The 22287-nt window shown below is 37.9% G+C and overlaps 3 protein-coding genes across 7 annotated transcripts; 1 reads left to right on the forward strand and 2 right to left on the reverse strand.

Annotated features, from left to right (window-relative positions):
• LOC112573282 lies at positions 1–11734 on the forward strand. Of its 2 annotated transcripts, none has more exons than XM_025253501.1 (8): positions 1–113; positions 6371–6413; positions 6704–6911; positions 7272–7320; positions 7584–7638; positions 8621–8738; positions 8941–9084; positions 9260–11734. In XM_025253501.1, the coding sequence occupies exons 3-8, from the start codon at positions 6805–6807 to the stop codon at positions 9717–9719; spliced, it is 933 nt and encodes a 310-aa protein (XP_025109286.1). In that variant the 5' UTR covers positions 1–113; positions 6371–6413; positions 6704–6804; the 3' UTR covers positions 9720–11734. The 2 variants fall into 2 exon arrangements, with proteins under 2 accessions (XP_025109286.1, XP_025109285.1); XM_025253500.1 differs by lacking the exon at positions 1–113 and adding an exon at positions 1334–1853.
• On the reverse strand, positions 11233–15273 carry LOC112573283 (trimethylguanosine synthase-like). The gene is made up of 5 exons (XM_025253502.1): positions 14784–15273; positions 14288–14419; positions 13414–13630; positions 12952–13030; positions 11233–12652 (listed from the first exon to the last, which is right to left on the reverse strand). Exons 1-5 carry the CDS (start codon positions 15238–15240, stop codon positions 12533–12535), a joined length of 1005 nt encoding a protein of 334 aa, XP_025109287.1. The 5' UTR covers positions 15241–15273; the 3' UTR covers positions 11233–12532.
• Positions 15274–15406: 133 nt separating this feature from the next.
• LOC112573280 lies at positions 15407–22278 on the reverse strand. Of its 4 annotated transcripts, none has more exons than XM_025253497.1 (9): positions 22209–22277; positions 21664–21720; positions 20986–21181; positions 19917–20429; positions 18414–19715; positions 17757–17985; positions 16461–16521; positions 16051–16155; positions 15407–15627 (listed from the first exon to the last, which is right to left on the reverse strand). In XM_025253497.1, exons 4-9 carry the CDS (start codon positions 19959–19961, stop codon positions 15438–15440), a joined length of 1932 nt encoding a protein of 643 aa, XP_025109282.1. In that variant the 5' UTR covers positions 19962–20429; positions 20986–21181; positions 21664–21720; positions 22209–22277; the 3' UTR covers positions 15407–15437. The 4 variants fall into 4 exon arrangements, 3 of the variants coding, with proteins under 3 accessions (XP_025109282.1, XP_025109283.1, XP_025109284.1); XM_025253498.1 differs by having other exon boundaries at positions 22204–22273; XR_003101200.1 differs by having other exon boundaries at positions 15584–15627; positions 16489–16521; positions 22209–22278.
• Between the last annotated feature and the right edge of the window lie 9 nt (positions 22279–22287).

Raw genomic sequence — 22287 nt, forward strand, 5'->3', positions numbered from 1 at the left:
TAAGTGATGAGACAAGAGAGTGAAGTAGTCTGTCAGTTCCACCCGGTCTCAAGACACACCCAACGGCATTCTGGGAACAACGAAAAACCTTAGCGATGGAGGGAGCACTCTAGGTATTGAAAGTTTTTGCTTTGTTTTGTTTTGTTTTGTTTTATTTTAGGCGTAAAACTTTAATATGGAATGAAGAAGGGGAAGAAGTGTTGTATAATCTAGAGACCTAGCTACGGCAACAGTCAAATAGCGACAAACTCAGTAAGCGAGTTAGCTCCCCATGTTCTCAAATTCCTTGTGTTTCTTGCTGAATACGTATCTGTTTGACTGCATGCCAGAAAATTATGCTTTATGGTCGTCTGCTAGAGAATATGATTCTTTATGTCTGTTTACATGCTAGAGAATGATGATTTATGTTTGGATCGTTGAGTTCCTGATAGAGGTCCTGTGTCGACAACAATAAACACGAAGCATTAATTTTCAAAATAATACCGAGATGAAGACTAAAAGGAATGCGAAATAATCGAAATGTTAAAATGTGAATATTGTCATTTACTTAAAACTATACTGACAAATGAGAAATGAGCAATTTTATTGGTCCAAGTCGGAAATTAGTACTTTATTTTAGTTTGGAAAGTGAGCTGAGTAACAAAAGTTACAGCAAAGGTCTAACATGTATTGGTTACAAAATTATGATGATTGATTTATTGCAAAACTATTGTATTCATGTATAGGTTGATAACAAAAAGTTAATGACATTCATTCTCTGTGTATGTATCAAGATTATGATTGATTAAGATTTCATATTTTAACTGTCATGCCATCGATGGTTGTCAGTTATTAGTAATGTTCAAAAGTTTTGTTGTTATTGATATTACATTTAACTTAAAGCAAACATAAACAACACAATTTTCCGCTGTTTGGAAACTACAATGTTCTTTCATTTAAAAAAATTTTCCGAAATAACAAAAGAAAATAACTCATAGCAGCGATCTACTTGGGTTCATTTTATTAAAAACAAAGAAACTATTTTACACCATTTTAGTCACAATAGATACAGCAACTCGAAGGCTGGAGATAGATATATGAAAGCTAAAGACAGTGAAAATGTTCGTATCATTTAGTAATTTAGCGTAAATAAAAATACTTTTAAATCATTAGTCCACATACCATGAAAAGTGTAAAGTATAATTGAAACTACTCTCTATTTAGCATAGCTGAAATATGTGTACTATTTAAACTAGAAATGTGGTGAAATGAAGAGATGGCAGGAATGAATCGTATGTAGATTGTAATATTGAGGCAGCTGGGGGAGGTTCTCCAGTACTGGCCAACACACCTGCCACATCATTCAGAAGCAGGGAGTAGAGACAAACAAAGCCTGGAGTTGAGCCCCAGTGTTGTCTCCTGCATCAAACATGGTTTGGAGGCAGAATAAAACATTTCAGCTGGTGAGCATCACTGTTGTCTGGGACTCAGCTGCCTGCAGAGAAACTAGAACACCAGTTCGAATTCCATCTTCCTCGTCGGACTGCCGGTCGGTCACCCTTGGGATCACGTGGTACTTGTGGCAGCATTGTTGACATCACTGGCGAGGTCGCCGGGCGAGCCAGGATGCGCTGAGTACAACACGCAGCGAGACAGTCCAGCAAAGTACTTCCTCCTCTCACTCCATCATCTACAATCATGTGGTGCAGGAGCAAAACACAAAGAAATCTCACAACCCAACAACAAGATCGCTTCCTTTGAGTTGACAGAGAGCGGGAGAGGACATCGAGAACATCGCTGACAAAAAGACTGAAGGTTATGCTTGGACAGGCAAGATGAGGGTCCGGGAAGAAACTCTGCTCCTGCTGTGGGTGGTGAGTATGACGAGTGTAGAAGAGAGATCCTATCTAAGAAGGAAGATGCGAGATGGTGTCATCTGAAGCACAGATGTGACAGTTATGTCAGCTCATCTCTGATAATATGTGCTCCTAAAGTAATTGTTGCAAAATGTCTTTGTTGTTGTGGAGATGGCTTCCCCAGTTGTCGTGGTGGCTGTCCACAAATCCACGCAACTGTGCAGTGATGCACAATGATATCATGTTACCCACGTGCATGAACTGTGATGGCGACAGGATAAGAAACCATGCGATCATTTCTCTTCTTTCTCTTTGTTTTACTCTAATATTTTTATTTTAAACATTTTTGCGTAATTGAGTACACTTAAATAAATGTTACTTCTAAAAAAAATTCTAAACCCATAAAATGTTTTTATTAGAAGATTTAAACTAAACTGAGTGGTTTTTTTTAGGCGGGGTTATATTTTCGAAACCCAGGGAGCCGTATAGTGAGAGTTAATTAACGATAACTGTTATTTAGCTAGTACCTAAGGCATCTACTAGAAACTTCCATTTTCGTCTGTCAGCAACAAGTCAAGGTGTTGTTCCAGAACAGCTTTTGGTCTTTCAGTTCTCTCTCTACTGACTTTCATCATGGTTTTGTTTGGCCAACCACGTTTCATCTTGCCATCAACTGCCAATGCCATTTCCATCTTCTTTTGGATTGTGGTTGTCGCATTTGCGCAGCTGGTTTGTGTACAGATTTTATCATGAGTATTTATGTTTGGCTAGAATATCTCGAAAATGTTTCTCAGGCGTCTGCTTGGAAGGTCTCTAGTGCTCCTGTCGCCATAGTTCTAAGGATCATCGGCTACATCGTTTTACAACATATCGAAAGATAACTTTTACGAACAGTTAATAATAACAGTACAGTTGATTTTGTTTAATCGGACTGCACTTGAACAAAATCACCACAAACATCTCACGCCCCTTGAAAAGGCGGCGCAGTTCAATGCCTTTCCCGGCCTCCTGTGTTGTCATTGGCATCAACTCATTAGGGTCATCATCATCACTTTCCTAGTCTGTTGATGCTTTCATGGGTTTCGCTTTAATTCGAGCAACAATGGCAAGAGTTGTAATTTTCATTTTCATCGTAGTATTGAAGCTTGCTGTGTCGATGGATAAGAATTCCTCGAAATTTTCGACCTGTTGAAGTTCCGAATTTCCGTCATTATTTTCACTTAGAATCCGCATGTTCACATCCATTGTCAAGACCAAATGCTTAAAGCTACAGTAAGATAAAGGTGTTTTGCATTGTCTCACTGCTTATTTTTCTCCAGCTACCGGCCACATGTCTCAGACCTAACCCTGCTTTACGCGGGCGACTTGGGGCTTCTTATTTCTTATTCATTTTCGGGAACTAACAATTAATTCGATATAGGGAGGTTTTCGACTTAGGGAAGGTTGACTTATCGAGGTCCGACTGTCTTAAATTGTGTGGACTCAAACATTAACACACTGTTACCTATGTATTTTGTGTGACACCAGAAGCAAAGAGAAGATCAGGAGCAAATAGCAAGTATAGAGCTTCTAGAGCCTCAGTTCTGGGAATACTACAGGTCAAGCGAATATTTTCTTTTTTCCACCAAATTTTTTTCCGACAAATATAAAATAATGTGGTTTAACTGTTATCCTAAAGCTGTGAATATTTTAAAAATATGTCTAAATTCTGTTTGAAACGTGTACATCTATGGTGACTAAGTAAATTAGCTTAAGGGCTTAAGCTTTTGTCAGAATTACGGTCAGGGTTAAAGGTTGACTGTGTGACTCATCATAGGAAGCTATCATCTCAAACCATAAAGTAAGAATAAGAAGATAACTTTGCTTTTGTCTACGTGGAGAATAATGAATTGTTTATTTACATTTTGTTTATTTGCGTTTACTCCCTATATATTTTATACATAATATTCCAAATATTCTGTACCTTTCTTTATTGTGTATGATACAGTTTATTCTAAATGCTGAGTGCTCCTTTCCCCAAAGATTTACGAATTAGGAAATAAAAGACAGTCGTCTAACTAGGTTGCGAAAATAATAGTCGCAAACAGGCGGTGAATCCGGAAGAATTTTCAGTTCTGGGCAACGAGATGCACCTGAGCTTGTCCGTGTTGCTGACATCGTTATTCTTTCTATCAACTGCTAGAGGGTGTGGTGGTATTACAACAATCTGTATTCCTGAATCCAAGTACTCTATAGTTTTGTGATGCTAGCTGGCTAGCTTGCTAGCTAGACCAGTGTCTAGTTATCTGGCTTGTTTGCCTGCTTGCTTGCTTGTTAGTTGAAACTGGAGTGGCAATATCGCTAGGATCACAGTGCTTTCCACGAATGATCGAGGGCGCAGCGTCTACGCCTCAATTCGGAAATGCTCACTTGAGCGGCCGTGACATCAACATGGATGTGGCGACAGACCTGCAAAAATGTTATTGAGTCCTCTTGTCCCTGTCGCAACAAATGTCAGAGTCGGGGAGAACACTCACATGGCATGCGATGTGACAGGCTCAGCATCTCCTATAGGGGTGGAGGAGAGGGGAGAGAGGGTAAAAGTTCGGAATTGCGGACGCAAATAATTTTTCCTCTACGGACTTCGATTGGAGAGAAAATGATGTCGGTCACGTGATCCATCTAGTCTTAATTTTTGCCATGAAGTGAAATGATCAAATTCTACACTTGGAAACATTCTTTGTGAGCAACAATTGTTAACAACAAAATGATAGTTAGTGGTAGGTTTACAGCACAAACGTCGGTGCCTGTTATCTTCCATCCTACATATAACATGTTTGAGACCTGAAGATGGCTTAAGAGATAGCAAATGGACGGTCAGCTATCCATCCATGTAGATCAAAGCACTTCGCAAAAAAAATTTACTCATAAACTAACATTGACAGGATTTTAAAGACATTTTTAATGATTATTTAATTCCATTTCTGCTCCTAACCCATATTGAAACAGCTTCATTTCTGTTCTTCTCCGAGTTCCTTCGTGTTGGACTATACAGTCTTGAAGACGCCAGCAGATTGAAACCATTTTGCTTCCGCCTTCATATTGCTCTCATTCTGTTATAGAGTCTCAGAGATGGTCTACTATGCTACTTCCGCCTTCATATTGCTCTCGTTCTCTGTGTTATAGAGTCTCAAAGATGGTCTACTATACTACTTCCGCCTTCATATTGCTCGCATTTTCTGTTATAGAGTCTCAGAGATGGTCTACTATACAGTGGAACCTCGGTTAACGAACTTAATCCGTTCTGGAAAGCTGTTCGTTATCCGAAATGTTCGTTATCCGAAACAATTTTTTCCATAAGAAATAAAGGAAATATATTTAATTGGTTCCCAGCCCCTGTTGACTCGCTAATATTTGAAAGTTACAGGCTATATAGGTATTTGCTTTAATGAGAACAGTTAGAATGCAATATAAATGGAGTTAAATAAGCATAAAAACATTAACGAAAGCATTTAAATATCAGAAAACTTGCCATTTTGATGGCGTGGTTGGAAGCAGGTGTGGGGAGGAAGGGGTGGAATTACTGCTTTGATTCCCCCTCCATGAGCACACGTGACATTATAAAATCGGTGGTGACTTCCCTTTTCTGTAGCTTTGAGGTTAAAGGACAAAACTTGTCCAGTGTCTGTTCCTTCTGCCTTTTTTGTAAAACTCTTCGGTAAGACGACATCACATATCCGACAGACGCATGCCACCTTCATACTTTGAAATCATTTCCTTTTACAATTCAATTGTTGGCCGCTTCCTTGTCATTACCTCACTACTATTAATTGCTCTTAATCTTCTTTGGAGCCATGATTGAGGATTATCTTATTAAACTAAAGTACAAAAATCACTAAATAAGAAGGATGCGCACAGATAAGGAACGACCGATCGTAACTGTGTCTCGAGCGCGAATGATGACATGCTGGTCGGTCACGTGCGGTTCACGTGGCTGTTCGTTATCCGAAATTTTGTTCGCTATCCGAGACAAACTTTTAACGAAATTTTTGTTCGTTAACCGAAATATTCGCTATCCGAGGCGTTCGCTAACCGAGGTTCCACTATACTACTTCCTGTCATATTATGATATATTCGCATCTACGCGTGGAATTAGCGTTACTTTAGCTTGAATTGTTTTAATATTTATGTTTATTTTGTGATATACGACCACTGCTTACTACGTTACTGTACGATTAAATATCTTTTCCACTCTTTTATTTGGACACAACAGTCTTTTGAAAACCTTTTTCTATCCTGAAACTAATTTGTGACCTAGCTTCAAACGTGTTTGGTGCGGAGTCTTTCCTACTTAAGAATAAAACCAGATCCTGATGGATGGCCGCTGGTTAATATCAACATTGGAGGCTCTCAGTTCTGGGTAGGATTTCTTCAAATATTTCTTCAGATGTTAGTTTTTGTTCAAACGCTGTTTTTTCGACCAGCTTGTTTTTCTTTTTTCCTAACCAATCTTTCTATTTCTTACATTTCTCTATTTTTCTTTTCTTTCAATGCAGACCGTGTGCCGTGTACAGCTGCAGAACACGCAGTTCCAGAACGGTGAGTGCCTGTACGATGGTGTGTGTGTGTGTGTGTGTTTTAATGTTTGAAAGTGTGTATCAGTAACAACTTTACATCTATTTGTACACATAGACTTTGTGCTGAAGGCTTAATTGATGAGTGGCTGACTCAGAATACATTTTGATGTGTAGATGGATGGACTGGTGGATAAAGAAAAGTGTTTGTATGCATAGATAAAGGTGTGTCATATTAACCTATAAACAGATTGTGTCCAATAATTAATATTTGAATCTGTAAACCCACTTTAATAAAGGTCTCTTTTTTTCAAGGAGAACAACCAGACGCCATCGAAATAGTGTACAAACACAATTGGTATAGTGTGTGTTCGACTCACTACCTCAATGTTATCAACGAGCACTGGACTAACCACATGACAGAGGTCTGTCATCACATCAAGGCTTCATGTCAGCTTTTCTTTCAAACGACTTGTGTCAAAAACGGTGGAGTAAAGCTAATCGTGAGACGTCTGGACAGTCCGTAAGTGATTTTTCTCTTTCTGATTTACTTCCGTTATCGGCAGCTTCCTCTATCTTCATTCATTCTTTTTACGTCTTTTATTAATTATCGGTACTGTTGTTTATCCTTCCGTCTTTCGTATGTTGTCCATGTATTATTATTATTATTATTATTATTATTATTATTATTATTATTATTATTATTATTATTATTATTATTATTATTATTATAAGGAAAGATACAAGTGCAAACATTATAATGAGTAGGATAACTGTGTGTGTGTGTGTATGAGAGAGAGAGATGCTGTACATTTCATTATACATGTATTTATATCTAAGTATATGTTTGAGTTCTAACCTCTAACATTCTCATTTTTTGTAGAGACATCGAGGAAGTTTACCACGTCATCAACGAAACAACTGTTAAAGATGTAAGCCTCACAGTCACAATACTCAGTTTATCACATTAAGTACGAGGGGTTATTACAAGGTGGACATGCATGTTTTAGTCCCTCATTAATCTGTTTAGACATCAGACGTTTAACTTGCTTAATTAGGTTCATGTATTTTCCTTTTTCATACTTAATTAATTTATTAATGTTTTGATGCAGTGTGTTTCTGACTGTTCTTTTCTTGTGTAATCTAAGTCAGTGAGCCAGTCGTTAATCCTACCTCCTATATTTTCAATGTCCAGATCGACGGTTTTACCATCATGAGTTTTAAGACGTCCACCATCACAGAAGTAACCAGTGAGTATTGTAGATTGTATGTACCTGTCGTTCTCAGCGGTCACACCTAGGTCCGTCTTGTATCTGATTATTTGTTCGAGATATACCCACTGGCTGTATATATATATATTTGCTTGTTTATTTGTTGCAGTTGTGGGGTTTTTATTTTGTTCTGGTGTTTTTTCTGTTGCTATTTTTTGCTGCTCTCCTTATTCTCTCCTCCTCATTCTCCTGCAGTTTATCATTGCACTTTACATACTGAGCAGGGTTAAAGCTTCAACCAGCTTTACATACTTTGAGACCAAACACACAGACAACATACAAATGCCACACATGCTAAACTAACATAATTGTCTATATTTTTCGGACTGCTAATAGGCTGAAAAACTTTCAATTTCTTATAACTTACCGGCAAAGACAAAAGATTAGGCTAAGATTACACAAAGCTTGGGGATCCATTGACATGCTTGGCATGCCACCAAGTTCCAGGCAGTCGCCAGGGAACAGTTGGCATGCGTTATCCCCAAGCGATGTGGCGAGACTGGAAAACCTTATTTGAACTTCCGAATTTGAACTTCAGACTTAGCCAGTGATGATGATGATGATGATTGATGATTGATTGATTGATGATGATGATTGATGATGATGATTCCTAATCTATATAATTTTAGATATAATCTGTATAATTTTTAGATAATCTAATAATAATTTGAAAGCCTGTAAAACTGAGTTACTAACTTTAGATAGGGAAGATGCAACACCTTTCAGGACGTTTATAAAAATGTCTAACTGGAGTAGACCCATGATCTAAACTCATGATTCAGCTAATCTTGGGCCAACACTGAGCCAGTTTTCTCCCAATCTTCGACCAGTATTGCAGCCAATGAAAACCCCCAAACGGCTCCAGCGTTGGATTAACGTTAGTATATTAGCTGGATAAGTAATAGTTGTCAATCTTCTTCTCTACCTAATGTTTGAATTTCTCCGTGTATTTTATTCACAGCTACAGCGACTCCTCCTGTCCCCGCAGTTTCCATGACAATGATAGGAACCATCATAGGCTGTGCCCTGGGTCTTGTGGCTGTAACCCTTCTTGGCTTCATTGCCCTGAAACTGCTGCGGTGTGTTGCTGCACTTGTTCTCAAAGACATGCATGCAGTTCTTCATAGATTACTAGTCAGTCTGTCATGTTTCTTTCTTTCTTGTTACACAACCACTCACATCACAGTCTCCCAGTACATGTATTTGTTTTTTGATGACCAGACTAAGCTCATTCATTGCTTGCATCACTTCCGTTCTATATTTCACTTCTTCTTCATGTAGCACATTCAACTTAAATGCCCTTTCTACACCTGGCACCACGGTACCTGAAAACCTTCCTCTTTCGACCTATCGACGTCGGGAAAGGTACACACCGATGCCAGGGGAACCGCCAAGGGGCCGCCCGCCAACTCTTCCCGCCTCCAGGTAAACAAAATCTCAAAAGTAAATACTTAGATTAATCCCAAAATTTGTGGATGACAAAAAGTCGAAAATTGCTCGCCTGATTGTTATCGCGCACCCACCACACAGCTACACCAGCCCGCATGACAAACAAGGATGTAGGCTTTTATGTCTGTTCTTCCTCTCTTCCCACGAACAGACCTCCGACCAAGAAGCAGGAGCTAAACGATGAAGACAGCGTCTACGACTCCATCGACCCGGAATCGAAGGCTACAAACGAAGACGATGGCTACATGCAGCCAGTGCAGGTGGACCTCAGCCTCAGCTGCAGCTTCACGAAACACGAGAAGATCGACAAAAAGATCATCGACGACATGGAAGACGGCTACTTGAAGCCGTCCCTCTTCTCCGACCCTCCGCTCAAGCGCGCGCCAGAACCTCCGGGCGCCGTGGGTCGTGTGCGCGACGATGCTGTGGGGACCGTGGCTGTCAAGCGGCCAGCACAGAAGGACGGCGATGAAGATGATGCGTGGGAAGAGGACTACATCTCGACGATCGCTTACGTCAACATCAACCTAACGGCCCGCACCTCCCGTGTGCCACCAGTCGACAGCAAGCGCCTCCCTTGCAAGAATCGAGGAGGAGGAAGAGGACCCTGAGCGCAAGTACGATCGCATCTCGGCAGGCGCATCCATCGCGCGAAAGTGAGGTCACGTGACTGTCAAGATAGATCGACCCACCCACCTCACCATTTTGTTTTTTTTTCCTTCGTCAAATGTTTTTGGTCCGAACGGACAGACTAGGGGATTTTAAGGAAACCCACGCTCATTTGTTTGTTTGCTTGTTCGAAGTATTTTTTCATTTGTCTAGAGGCAGGTATAATCTTATTTTTGCCCCAAAATAAAGCAGATGAGAGACAAGAAATGATTTAACATGATTCCGCTGAGGGAACAAATGTCACGAGATCTTGAGAAATGGAAGGACCGCTCAACTTTTATTTTTGGCTTGTGTAAGTTTTTTTCATGTTTGGTGACATACTCTTCTCACCACCACCAATACACAAAGCTGTGATCTGACACAGACAAGAAGTAAGATGAGTGATTCCACAGAGGACACAGACTTTGAATCTCTCGGGAAAAGTGTGTCAAGCTTTTGTGATCTTACAGAGACAAGTGTCACGATTCCACAGATGAAAAATGTATTGAGAAGAACGGAAAAGTCACGTTCAATTGCGTTATTATTATTTACTCGTTCTTGGCTGTTGTTAGATTTTTTTTTCTAGTCTAGGGGCATTCAGCCTTTTTTCCCCGAGATCACATCTTATATTGTCAAGTGATCTTGTATGGACAAGAAGTGATATATGTCATGTTTCCATGGGGGAAAGAAATGCAGTGAGCTCTTCAGACACCAAAGTTTTTTGAACTTCACAATCCCACACAGACAAAAAGTGATATGAAGAATGAAACAAATGCCGAGACATGCTAAGTTTCTCTTACTATTGTGATCTCACAGAGATAAAACGTGAGATAATTCCACAGAGGAAACGATACAAGATTTTTTGTCAGACTGTCATCTCATACAGACACCTGGGGTGACTTCACATGGAAACAAGACAGACATGTCAGCCAGGATTCACCTTGCAGAGACAAAGTTGTCGGCTCTGGCAAGAGGCACAGAAGTTGTCAGCCATGATCTCAGAAAGGATTAAAGTTGTGATATTGGTTGTCATCTGGTATTACTGAAGACAGCTGGGATTACCGGAACATTTTCAAGTAGGCTACGTGTTTGATTTTTGGTTTTACTTATACCAGGATGACTCTTCTCAAGATTAGTGCTTAGCTTACAGGTCTTGGAGAGCATCACAAGAATAACACTTTTGCATTGTGCAACTTATTAGCTGACCTAATTTTAATGCAGGTAATCACTTTCGCTGACCACACAAGCATTGCCTTAACCAGAGCAAATATATATATGATATTTGTGTGTATGATTATTTCCAAACAGTTTAATCGTCTTGTATCTAAATTTACTATATATTTAAAAACAGTTGTCAAATTATTGAGCAGCAACCGCACACTATGCATGCATGAGAACCTTATTTTCATACACACCCTCTCTCTACATGCACAATACTCTTTTTCCCACTTCAAAGAGTGTGAGAATGGAATGAAAGAATGTAAAAACATATTTTTATATTGTTGTACATTTGTAACATAATTCGCACAAAATCGTGTTCTTATTGATGTTTTGCTGTTCATATATCGAATATCATGTATATTCATTCAGTGTATCACACTGCTAACATACGACCATACACCATACTTTCAAGTATCATCACATGCATGCTGGCACCTAAATGACAAAGATCTTTTGAAATAATCATATTTTAAAGCACTTACATAATTCTGCTATCAAGGAAATATCATCATCAATCGAGTACGTTTGTTTTTAGTTCTACATAATTTTTCTAATTTTTAAAAAATAATTAGACTCTAAGGGATCAACATCTAATGAACATAATGTTGATTTCATGCACAAGGCCACAGCAAAACCTTACAAATAAAGTCTGTAGAGTAACAAATAGTCAGCTTTACATATTTTTTACATCAAGTATTACATTTTCTTTTTCCCATTATGCACTGCTAAATTTGCTTCCCAAATAAACACAAAACATACAAGTCTTAAGACTTTGAAAAATGAGAAGAAAGCATGTGATAACTGTGTGCAGATGTGATGGTTATGTCATAAACTCATTAATAGTAAACTCTGCCACTGTGGATCCCATTTTGTACATGGTAATAGATGCTTGCTGCTCCAACTCTTGTCTTTCTCCGCAGTTTCCAGAAACCTTACTTCACCATTATCTCATTTAAATGAGTCAAAAAAAAAAAGACTGTAGAATGTCATAAAATATTGTGACTAATAACCGAATGAAAAGGTAAACAATGTGCATTCATTCCCCCCCCACTTTATCCCCCACCAACCCCCAGCCAAACAAAAATCAAATAAAAACTCATTTAACAGGACCCTTGCCCACTTTTCCACCTATTCTTGATTTAAAAAAAACACCTTAGGCATATTCTTTATGCTGAAGCCCCAAGTCTGTCTTTATGTGGTTCACTGAGTCAGAGTTGCAATTAAATCTTCCCACCTCAATCTATCCTACAAGAATTACCTACAAAAAAATTGAAAGGCGATAAATGATTAAAAATTGAATCAAAGGCATTATTACAACTTGTCAATACAAAAGTGTAAAATCATTGTATGCTGATACATTATTTCATGACTGATGCACAGATATTCACCTATTAAACCTGCTATGGTCTTTAGTAGTATGTCAACACTAAACATTTCTGATTCATAAGATCATAACAAACAGTATTTTTGTAAGATAAGACACTTTTATGCTATCAACTGCAATCATAAAATTCTTCAATGTAAATATATGCTACTCTTAAATGGTGAAATCTGCTCAGCATTCTTCTCCATCTTGAACTAGTTCTCCATAATATGCTGTTATGGTCTTCAGTTTTGTGTTAAGGAAATTCTGCTCTATCTCAACACGTCCTCCTTCTCCAGCTAGTGCAGTCAACTGTCACAGAGCAGGAAAAACACAAGAGAATAAGCAGGCTAAATGCCCTCCTAAAATAGTTATAATTGGTTGTCGACAGAATGCCAAGCAAAACTGGATATCATAGCAGTAAAAATACACAGTGAAAAACCTAAGAATAAATTAAGAAATGGTGGCCATTTTTTTACACTTTAAGAAAACACTAATTCTTCATTAGTCCACCAGGAAATTGTCACTTTTAAGAAAAGTTTTCACTTTTAACATCATTAGATTGTCTTCTTCTTTATTCAGAACTTTTAGGTATGCGTACAGAATAATACCTGTTCAATGTTGGCATTGCGAGGAACAAAATATGCAATGTGAGGCGTGATCTTCCGTGTCAGGGCAAATAACTGATCTGTGCTGACAGTCAAGGAAACAACCGCAAATGCATGCACCTCATCACTAATCAGCATCAATAATGATGATGAATAATCATCAATAATGATGATGAAAATGATGGTGGTGCAGTTGATACAAGAAATAGCACATGACTGCAAAAAGTAATCTAGTCTAACCCATCCACACCCTGGGTCCAGGTTACATGCAAACCACTTTTTTTTCTCCATCTGTCACTGTCATCAAACTGAATCACTATTTAATAATTTATCACCAACACGGTGGATGTGCATGCAAACACAAATGAGTAAACGCAAAACATACATATGCACATGCATCTAATGCACAGATATCCTAGTGGACACAACCAGGGTAGGAAACAGAAAATCCAAGGAGAAGGATATGCCTCAAATCCTGGCATGGCATTAAGATCATAGATATCAGAATGCTGGTAGTCTGGTCCTCCCCATGGTGGCGACAAAAAAACAACATCAGCTTTTAGATGTGAAGCCAACTTCAGGTAGTCTCCCAGCACAAATTCTATTCGGTCAGCCACACCGTATATGGTTGCATTGATCTTTGCCAGCCGCAGTTTTTCAGGGTCTATGTCAATGGCAATAACTTTCATGCAAAGAAACAAGATAAAAAAGACAATGTTCAAATTAATCACTGTCAGAATAACAGTCAAAAAGCAGGATGAATGGAGACAAGTATAATAAAAAAAAGATTAATTTGTCTATGAAAATGATTTTAAAAACAGAAATGAATATACAATGAGAGATCATTACTTTACAAAAAAAAAAAAAACTTCATTTCTTTTGGTGATTAATGGCTTCTCTCTGTTGTAATTATCTGTCTTACAAGAAAAGTTTTCTCTTAGTTACTTAGTTCTAATACCAGGCTACAACATAAAGCTACAAGTTTTACGACAGATTACCGAAGCTGTTTGAACTTCAGGCCTCTTCTGGGCATTTTTTATCACTTGTTTTTCTCAAAGGATTTCTTTCTGCCATCTGCCTCTTTGTTCTGTCATACTTAAGCCTTTTACTAACCGAGTAATCTTAAAACTATGATCACCCACAAAAGTCTCAAGGCATCTCTCTGAACACTGCTTAATATGCAGAACCAAAAATGAATTTAAAAAAATTTTTATTCTCCTAATTTTATTTTCATCAGTATAGTTTTGTCCCAAAGTTGGAATGTTTTTTAATATTTTAAAACTTTGTCAAGCTCTCTCATTCGCTGGTGCAAAATTCTTCAACTATTCATTACACTCACCACGTTCACAGGTGAAGGCAAACTGTATAGAATTGCCACCTGCTCCACAGAATGCATCAACGATGATATCACAACGGCACCTATCTGCTATGTGTTCAGCAATTCTTTCTGGTGTCACAGAAAACCAACTCTCTGGACAAAAATCAGATCAACTATTTGTAACAACTGTTCTGCAGATGTAAGATTTACTGTTAACAATTTTACTTCTTGTGTGCTTCATAAAATTGTTAAAGAGACAGAACTGATCAGCAAAAGGAGAGAAAATGTATAGCAAGACCCCACAAAATCTCTGTCCATGTAAATCTGGCATATATGTCTGCAAATGCTTAAGCAAACTATAATCTAGGTTAAAAATGGAATGAGCACTTTTGTGTGTTTCATTTCTAGAAAACCTAACCCCCTATTTAAAAGAAAGCAGCTTTATCAGAGCAAATCATGCTTGAACTGTGCTACAAATATAGAATCTACCAAGAGTAAAGACAAGCAGTTTTCTTACCTGTATCCAGCTGAATACCCTCATCAAACCTAGAGAAAAGACGATAGCGCTGAGCCCAATATTTGCGCAGCACAGGATTATCAGCAACTTCTGAAGGCATGGGAACTCTGAACTTTTCTGTGTAAGCTTTCTTCTTTTTTTTCTTCTTCTTTTTCTGCTTCTTTTGATCTGTTTTTCCTTCTTCATTTTCACAAAACATGTCAATATCTGCATAACAAACAGGATCTCTGTTTCCACTGTCTGTATCACTATTATTTTCTTCATCCATTCCATGGATTGAATCTTCAGCTAGTGGCTCACTGTTTGGCCTGGCAACCATTTTCAGGAACATCCAAAGTGGCAGGTTCATTTGTGCTGCAGTTTGAAGAACAGACTGTCTTTCTGGACTTCTCTCTCTCTCCTCTTCAGCACAGACTTCAGCTTCGCCACTCTCCTCTAAAACATTAACATCAGCCATCAGTTCATATGGGTCTTTACTGCTGAAAACCACATCTGACTCTGTCTTGGATGAGGAAATGTTATTTGCTGAGACTTTCCAAAAATGTTTTAACCTTTGGTAACACTTTGCTCTGCTTTGTTACCATGGGGTTTCCATCCTCGTCAAATTTGATGTGCTTGTTCTTCTTTTGCTTTTTCTTGCTATGTGTCTGGTGATTAGTTGGTACATTTGCTCCAAACTTTGTCTTTTTGTTGATGCTGATTGCAAGCATCACTGATGTCACTTGGGTTGGCTTCAGATGTAAGACTGTGACCCATATTCAGCTTTCTTGATCTTTTAAGAGATCGCTGATGAATCCAAGTGACATAGCCACTTTGAATACTGCCACTGCTGCTACCCTCTGGTCTACAAAATAAAAAGAAACTGTAAACTGTCAAGATATAAGTTACTAGCTATTTGGATGTTTATCTGCCTCAGGCAATTATTTCTATATTTTAAAATTAATTTTTTATTTTGTAAATTCAAAGAAATTTCTGGAAAGTAACTATACAACAATGACATTTCATCATTATGAAAAACATAAAATGCACACAAATATAAAATTTCTAGTTTAGTTTATTCCTTGTTGAGCTCTGAGGGGCATAGGGCCGCAACACCTTGTCAGCGGACCCGGTTTTGGGCAGCCCAAAATTTCAAGAGCTAGGCATTAAGTTCAGGCACAAAAATAGCGTAAGAATTCATCTTATAATGGGCATTATTACCTTATCATAAGCACTCTAAATACAGGCATGTTAATTTCCAAAAACTATCTGGTTCACAAACACTTACCCATCTTCATCAGTGGTGGGCAAGGCAAGTCCTAATGCCCGAAAGGTGTCCAATATAAATTTCTTTTTGCATGTTGCTGAACTCTCTTCTTCTGCTGCTACAGTGCTTTATTGCAGAGAATAAAGTTAAATATTATTTCTTAAGACATTATCTTACATAAATACAAAGTGTTTGTAATAATTAAAATATTCTAAATAATAATTTTTTTTTTTGTAAGCCAGACAATTTTGAATTTCTGTTTTGGTCCTGTACTTCTCCAGCATCCCACTTTTATTCATCATTCCCCACTACCTGTCAAACCCAAGGAAATTGTACCAATCACTTTGATGGAAACTAATTACTTCTTCAAATATAATTACATTCAACGTACTCAAATGGGTTTCTTTCTAATGACAAATAAAAATAAATACCGTTTGCGTGTAAAGGTAGGTAACTCACTGTGTCCTTGAGTTGTTTCCCTTCTATCTGCACCTGAACAGAAGATAAATATAAAATAATAGCATGGGAGAAGGGAATGTGGGAATCGATTATAAAACCATGACAAGAGCGGCAGGAAGCCATAAAATGTTTAAAAACTGAAAATTGATCACATAAATTAAAAACCTCAAGCAATATCAATCATATCCAAATTGCTTATCAGCTCTAGACTTAACAGGTGAATATTAGTCAGGAAGCACAGGAAAATAGCAAAGGATGAAAAGCTTTTGACATATTTGTGATATTATGCATCTCATACTGATAGCCTGATCTTATCTGTACCTTTACACTACACACAATGATACCTCAGTGTTCAACTACAGTCTGTTCTACTTTGTATTATTCAGAGTAGTTTACAGTACATGTGAAAAGATGCCTCAACAATGATGATGAGGATAGAGAGAACTCCACACAGGGGCTTTGCTGAAGGCTGAAACCACACAGGTGTCTCAATGTTTGTGACTTTTCTTTTGTTACTGAACTTTTGTTTTTTTTCATTTTTAATTCTCAATCTGTTTTTCAAATGTCTCTCTCTCTCAAAAACAATTTTTGTTTGTCGTGTAGTGCACTGACAACATAAATTACAAGGGGAGAACACTACAGCCTACTCACACTTAATAATAATAATGATGGGAAGTTATAACATGCAACATCATGACCAAGATAGATCGCACTCTCTGCGCATAGCAGTCATGATACGAAAGATAACAGCCAGCAGGGTACGTATAGGCACACTGAACAACATAAAGATGAAGTACAAGAGTAGAACGTAAACCAATGGATGAAGGGATATAAACAATGTAAGATGAAAAAGTTACGTGATGATCAGCACGACAGACAGTATAACAAGGGAGTTAAGAATAGTAAACACCCACATTATGTTATGGTACATAAACACATCATGTCATGGCATGCACGCGCACACACACACATGTGTCAGACATAAGTTAAAAACAAAAAATAACTTGAGATTGTCAACACATTAGGACAGATCTTTACCCTTTAAATCAATACTCAAACTCACACTTTCCCTTCTGTTTCACCCCAATGCATCACAGATAAGCATGGCATCTTATACAGGTTTTAAAGCAATGGTTGAATGTAGAGAAAATGGTCAAGCACCAAAAACAGAACACTAAAAATGTTGGTCGAGAACCAAAATGTTCAAGTATGGAGCAGTTCCAGTGCCAAGGTACTGCTGTATTTATCTCCCTATCATCATCACTCACTGGCATTATCTGAAGACTGACCACCATCTTGTTCCGGTTGAACATCAATGTGCTCGTAGAATATCACTTCTTCTCCATCATTTTCTGGGTGATGGTAGTTGTTGTCCCCACTGCTGAGCCAGGTGGTGTAAGAGTTGTAGTAATACCAGTATGTTTCTGTGTAATGCTCATTCCAAAGGTCTTGCCACATGGCATTAACTTCTTCCTGGCTATACTCTTGTGGCTTTTCCTGCATCACATCTCAAAACTTTCACTTACCTACAAACAAGCAGCTTACTAACATTATTTTTTAAAGCATGTTTGCTAGATATGCTACTGACTGAAAAAAAAGATTATTATTAACTAAACTGAAAAAAAAAGAGATAATAATAAGAATAGTAAGCACATGTATATAGTGCTTTCTCCAGCAACAGCAGGACTCAAGGTGCTTTAGAGTAATCAGAGGCACTTATATAACATGCGTCTTTGTCAAAAAGACAAGCTCAGTGCATTGCACAGGAAGATCAAATCATGGTCCAATGAAGAAACAATACATGAAGATAAGTGGTGACATAACACGACAGAAAAAATGTGCTTTATAAATCAATTTAAAGTAGTTTATTCTTCCATCATTTTCAAACAGAAAAGAGCTCTGACATATGCAGTCACTATACCTACCTCATCTGATTCTGCAGACTTTTCACACTCGCTGCCATTGCAGAGACGGTTTTCCTGATGCTCTGATGGCCCTGCATAAGAATGCATCATGAAGATTGCTTCAGCTGATTGGCTAGTAGAGGAAGATGGGTCAAAAGGTTTCTCGGCAAGGGAATGGACAGGCTCTGTCACATCCTGATTACCTTCTGCTGGCATGCTCTCCTTCTCAGACTTGTAAATATCTGGTTCACTTACTCGGTTCATGACAGCATGAATAGCTTGATTCAGACCCACTAAATGTAAGGGAGTAAAAGATGGCAAACTCACACTTTCTGCTGCACTTTTTCTATCTACATAGTCACCATTTTCTTCCCCACTCTGTATCAATTCACTTCTCTCCTGAAAATGGTCCATTGCATGCACAATACAGTTCACATCTTTCTCTGGATTGACCTGGTTGTCACTGTTTTCTACTGCTGCCTGGATGGAGTTTTCTGACCACAGAGGAATTTTGTTCTCCTCTTTTGTGTCTACATTTTCTTGTACCCTAGCATCTGATTCCTGGATTAATAATGGTGTGTTTTCATCGGTGCTTGTCAATAATGTGTTTTGATTGGTTCTTGTCATCTCCAATGATTCAGAAGCTGCTGCACTATCTCCAGGATCTCTTTTTGTAAAAGTTTTGTAATGAGCATCTCCACTGGTATCCACTGAATGAACATCTATTATGCCTTGATTTAAAATAAGCTCTTCTTCTGTTATTGATGTCTCACTAATCTCTCTAGCATTATTGTTCTGTCCCCTTTGAACTGCCTCAACGTCTTGAGTTACCTCCACTTCCCTCCCTTTTGTTCTACTTGTTATTTTAGCCATTTGCTCAGCGTCGTCTTGACTGCAACTCTTGGTTTTCTCACATTGTTCTACCACACCTTGCACATCATTTACTACTCCAACTTCTTCCACTACCTCCACTTCTTCTATGGGTGGTACTGATGCCACCATGTCGTAATTGATATGATCGGGGTATTTCTGAACCCAACGGCGCCACACTAACATTTCTCCATGCTGCATCCAAAAGTTTTGGAATCGAGCCTCCTCTTCAGACATGATGGGTTTATTTGGATCACTGGTGCCCACTTCATCTATACCGTTTAGCTCTGCCTGTGCAGCTTCATCAGTGATGTGCAGATCATGTGACTCTCCATTGTTACAGCCAAAATTCATGTCAAGTGCAGAACTGCTTGTCTTTCTGTGCTTCAAAGCTCGTTTCTTCTGGGGACGTTTTCGACGATTGCGCTTGCTTGGACTTGACTCCATGTAGTTCTACAACAAAAATTACTGTTATTTAATATCTGGCTGTAACATAACATTTTTCTATCTTTATATACAGCTGTTCTCATCAACAATTTTAAGTAAATATAACCATAAAATAATAACAACTATAACTTTTATGTCGTAGTGTATTCTTAAGTATCAAAAGCTGGAATCTTACACCATTTGGATTTCTTTTATTCTAAAACTAACCTTTTTCTGTGATCCCAGAGAGACAGGTAAGCCCATCTGCTGCATCAGCTCAAGTTCTGCTTTATCATCATTTTTGCTGCATAATACACTATCTTCTTCATCCTCTTCTTCGTCTGATGTTGGACTTTACAGGCTTTATCTACTTCAGAAAGATCAGAGTCTGTACCTAACTTCCTACATAGGCTGTCACTAATTTCTTGTTCAAACAAAAGCTTATTAGACTCTTGTTTGTAAGCATCTAGAAATGAGACATCCGCTGCTTCTCCTGATGTTAAATAAAATCCTTTCGCTGAAGAATCAAGTGACAATTGTGAAAGTAGCTCATTCACAGTTTCTGATTCCTTATAAGTGTCTGCAGAATGATTGTCAAGCACATAAAGACCTAAATCTTCTCCATCAATATCTATCCCACCTGAATCTGAATCCAAAGACTTAAAAGAATCTTCTGAAGAAACACTGGAATCTGAGGAGTCAACATCAGATTCAGAACCATAGTTCAGCAAGTCTGTGTCACTGCAGAAAATATTGATGTTACAAATTTGATAATCCAACCATCGTTGTGAACAGCAGGCACCATTGTACACATATACATGCACAAACATGCATGCACACACACACCCATAAACACACACATGCTGGCTCATGAATTTAAACACCAGGTGTCAGAATACAGTTTTCTTTTATATTTACCTTGTTTGTTAACCTCTAATTCTAGATAACTTCATACTAAATTTCAAAGTTTCACAGAAAAGAATCTGCATGCTGTGCCATACCACTAAAGTTCTATACACAGATTCTTTTACTTTTAGTTGTATGGAATGCTGTTTAACTTAATTTATATTTATCTAAACTTTAAAAGAAATTGAAAAGCAAAAAGAGAATAAATGTAAGGATGATCATAGGCTCTATGTCAATGAATGAATACACAAGAAAATACAGCTGTTACAGATTACATCCGCAGGACAGTTTCATGCTCATCTACTGAGTAAATGCAGTCTTTCAAATAAGCTACAAAAAGTTGGTGACAATGTACGGTGTAGACCTAACACTTAAATGCTGTTAAACCCACCTGATTAATGAGCGGGTGCAGTGACAGGTAACATTCAGCAGAGCTTCGGCAATCTGGTCATCACATTCTGCAAAGCATTCTTGGGATGCCTCACTTGTACACTGTGAGATTACAGGTTCTGTTTGATTATCTACCTTCTGGCACAACCTGACCACTGCCAGGTGGTTCCACTGATAGCACATTTGTTGCCTGTAAACTGCCACAAAACATAAGTTTTCATTAATGTTATAGAACATAAACTTCTATTTCAATTTTCACAGTAATTTACAGCTATCATTTATTTAATCTACATTTTCTATGCAACATTTTTCCTAACAAGATATTAAAATTCACAGGAGAAAATATTTCTTTGAACATTTTTACTAACTCTATGAAGTATAAAACTGGAATGTGTTTTAAAAACTGATGACCTTTGCATTTTTTTCAAACTCTATTCTTCCTAAATATTCACAGGCATACAATTACAAATTTACCGATCACTTATGAAAATGAACAAATGCATGGTAATTGTCCATATTTCCTAGAATTTAATGAACAGTAAATGTGTTCATATTCTCCTGTATGACTCATGACTAAATATAAATAAATTTTAGGTGTAAATTTTCCACTTCAAAACAGCAAACCTTTGATCATATAAATCTACACTCAATAGTCACTATGCACAAAGTAAGGACTAACCAGCAGAATGACTACGCAACACATTTCAGAACATCACTGTGTCATCCTTACAGAGTCCTGAAGCCGAATAAAACACAATTGAACATAACTAACATAACAAAATAACTGACCATCAGAGTAGTCAGACTCCCCAACCCCAAAGCATAATACTAATTATGCTTATTATTTATGTCACATTGCAAAACTTTTGAAATGGAAAGCTTATTGCATTCTAGAATTCCTTTTTGTAACTGTGGCACTAAGATGTTTTATAAAAAGCATCACAATAATGAATGAACTTCCTGGCAATGATGACACACTAGCTTAGATTTTCCACTATCATAATCACGTTGAGCATAATCGTTACAGATGAACTTCGTGTTGTTTGGGCGAGTAAACGCATGATCAAATTCGTTTTGTACACTAATAACTGATGGTACCCTACTTTGACGGCCGGTGGATTATTATTAATAATATATTTCAGCGATCATTTTCCAATTATTAATCAAATGCTGATAAGAAAGCTTCAGTTGTAAGAATATGCATCTCAAGGACCTCCACCTTACTGAAATATGTATTTCTTTCACTTGCTGTTTCAGAACAAAACAATCCATGTGGAGCGAAACCGGAAGCAGTGGTAGTGCT

Source organism: Pomacea canaliculata, linkage group LG10 (assembly GCF_003073045.1).
Source record: "Pomacea canaliculata isolate SZHN2017 linkage group LG10, ASM307304v1, whole genome shotgun sequence".
Classification (NCBI taxonomy): Eukaryota; Metazoa; Mollusca; class Gastropoda; order Architaenioglossa; family Ampullariidae; genus Pomacea; species Pomacea canaliculata.

Coding starts and splice junctions, on each gene's coding strand:
- LOC112573282 (XM_025253500.1), top strand. CDS start 1,815: ATGAGGGTCCGGGAAGAAACTCTGCTCCTGCTGTGGGTG. Junction 6,414..6,703: donor GAACACGCAGTTCCAGAACG/GTGAGTGCCTGT, acceptor CTTTTTTTCAAG/GAGAACAACCAGACGCCATC. Junction 8,739..8,940: donor ATTGCCCTGAAACTGCTGCG/GTGTGTTGCTGC, acceptor TTCTTCATGTAG/CACATTCAACTTAAATGCCC.
- LOC112573280 (XM_025253497.1), bottom strand. CDS start 19,961: ATGCAGCAGATGGGCTTACCTGTCTCTCTGGGATCACAGAAAAAG. Junction 19,716..19,916: donor CTCTGGGATCACAGAAAAAG/GTTAGTTTTAGA, acceptor TTTTTGTTGTAG/AACTACATGGAGTCAAGTCC. Junction 16,522..17,756: donor TCAGTCTTCAGATAATGCCA/GTGAGTGATGAT, acceptor TCTTCTGTTCAG/GTGCAGATAGAAGGGAAACA.
- LOC112573283 (XM_025253502.1), bottom strand. CDS start 15,240: ATGGCTGATGTTAATGTTTTAGAGGAGAGTGGCGAAGCTGAAGTCTGT. Junction 13,031..13,413: donor GCCATGCCAGGATTTGAGGC/ATATCCTTCTCC, acceptor GACTGTCAGCAC/AGATCAGTTATTTGCCCTGA. Junction 12,653..12,951: donor GCAATGCCAACATTGAACAG/GTATTATTCTGT, acceptor GCTCTGTGACAG/TTGACTGCACTAGCTGGAGA.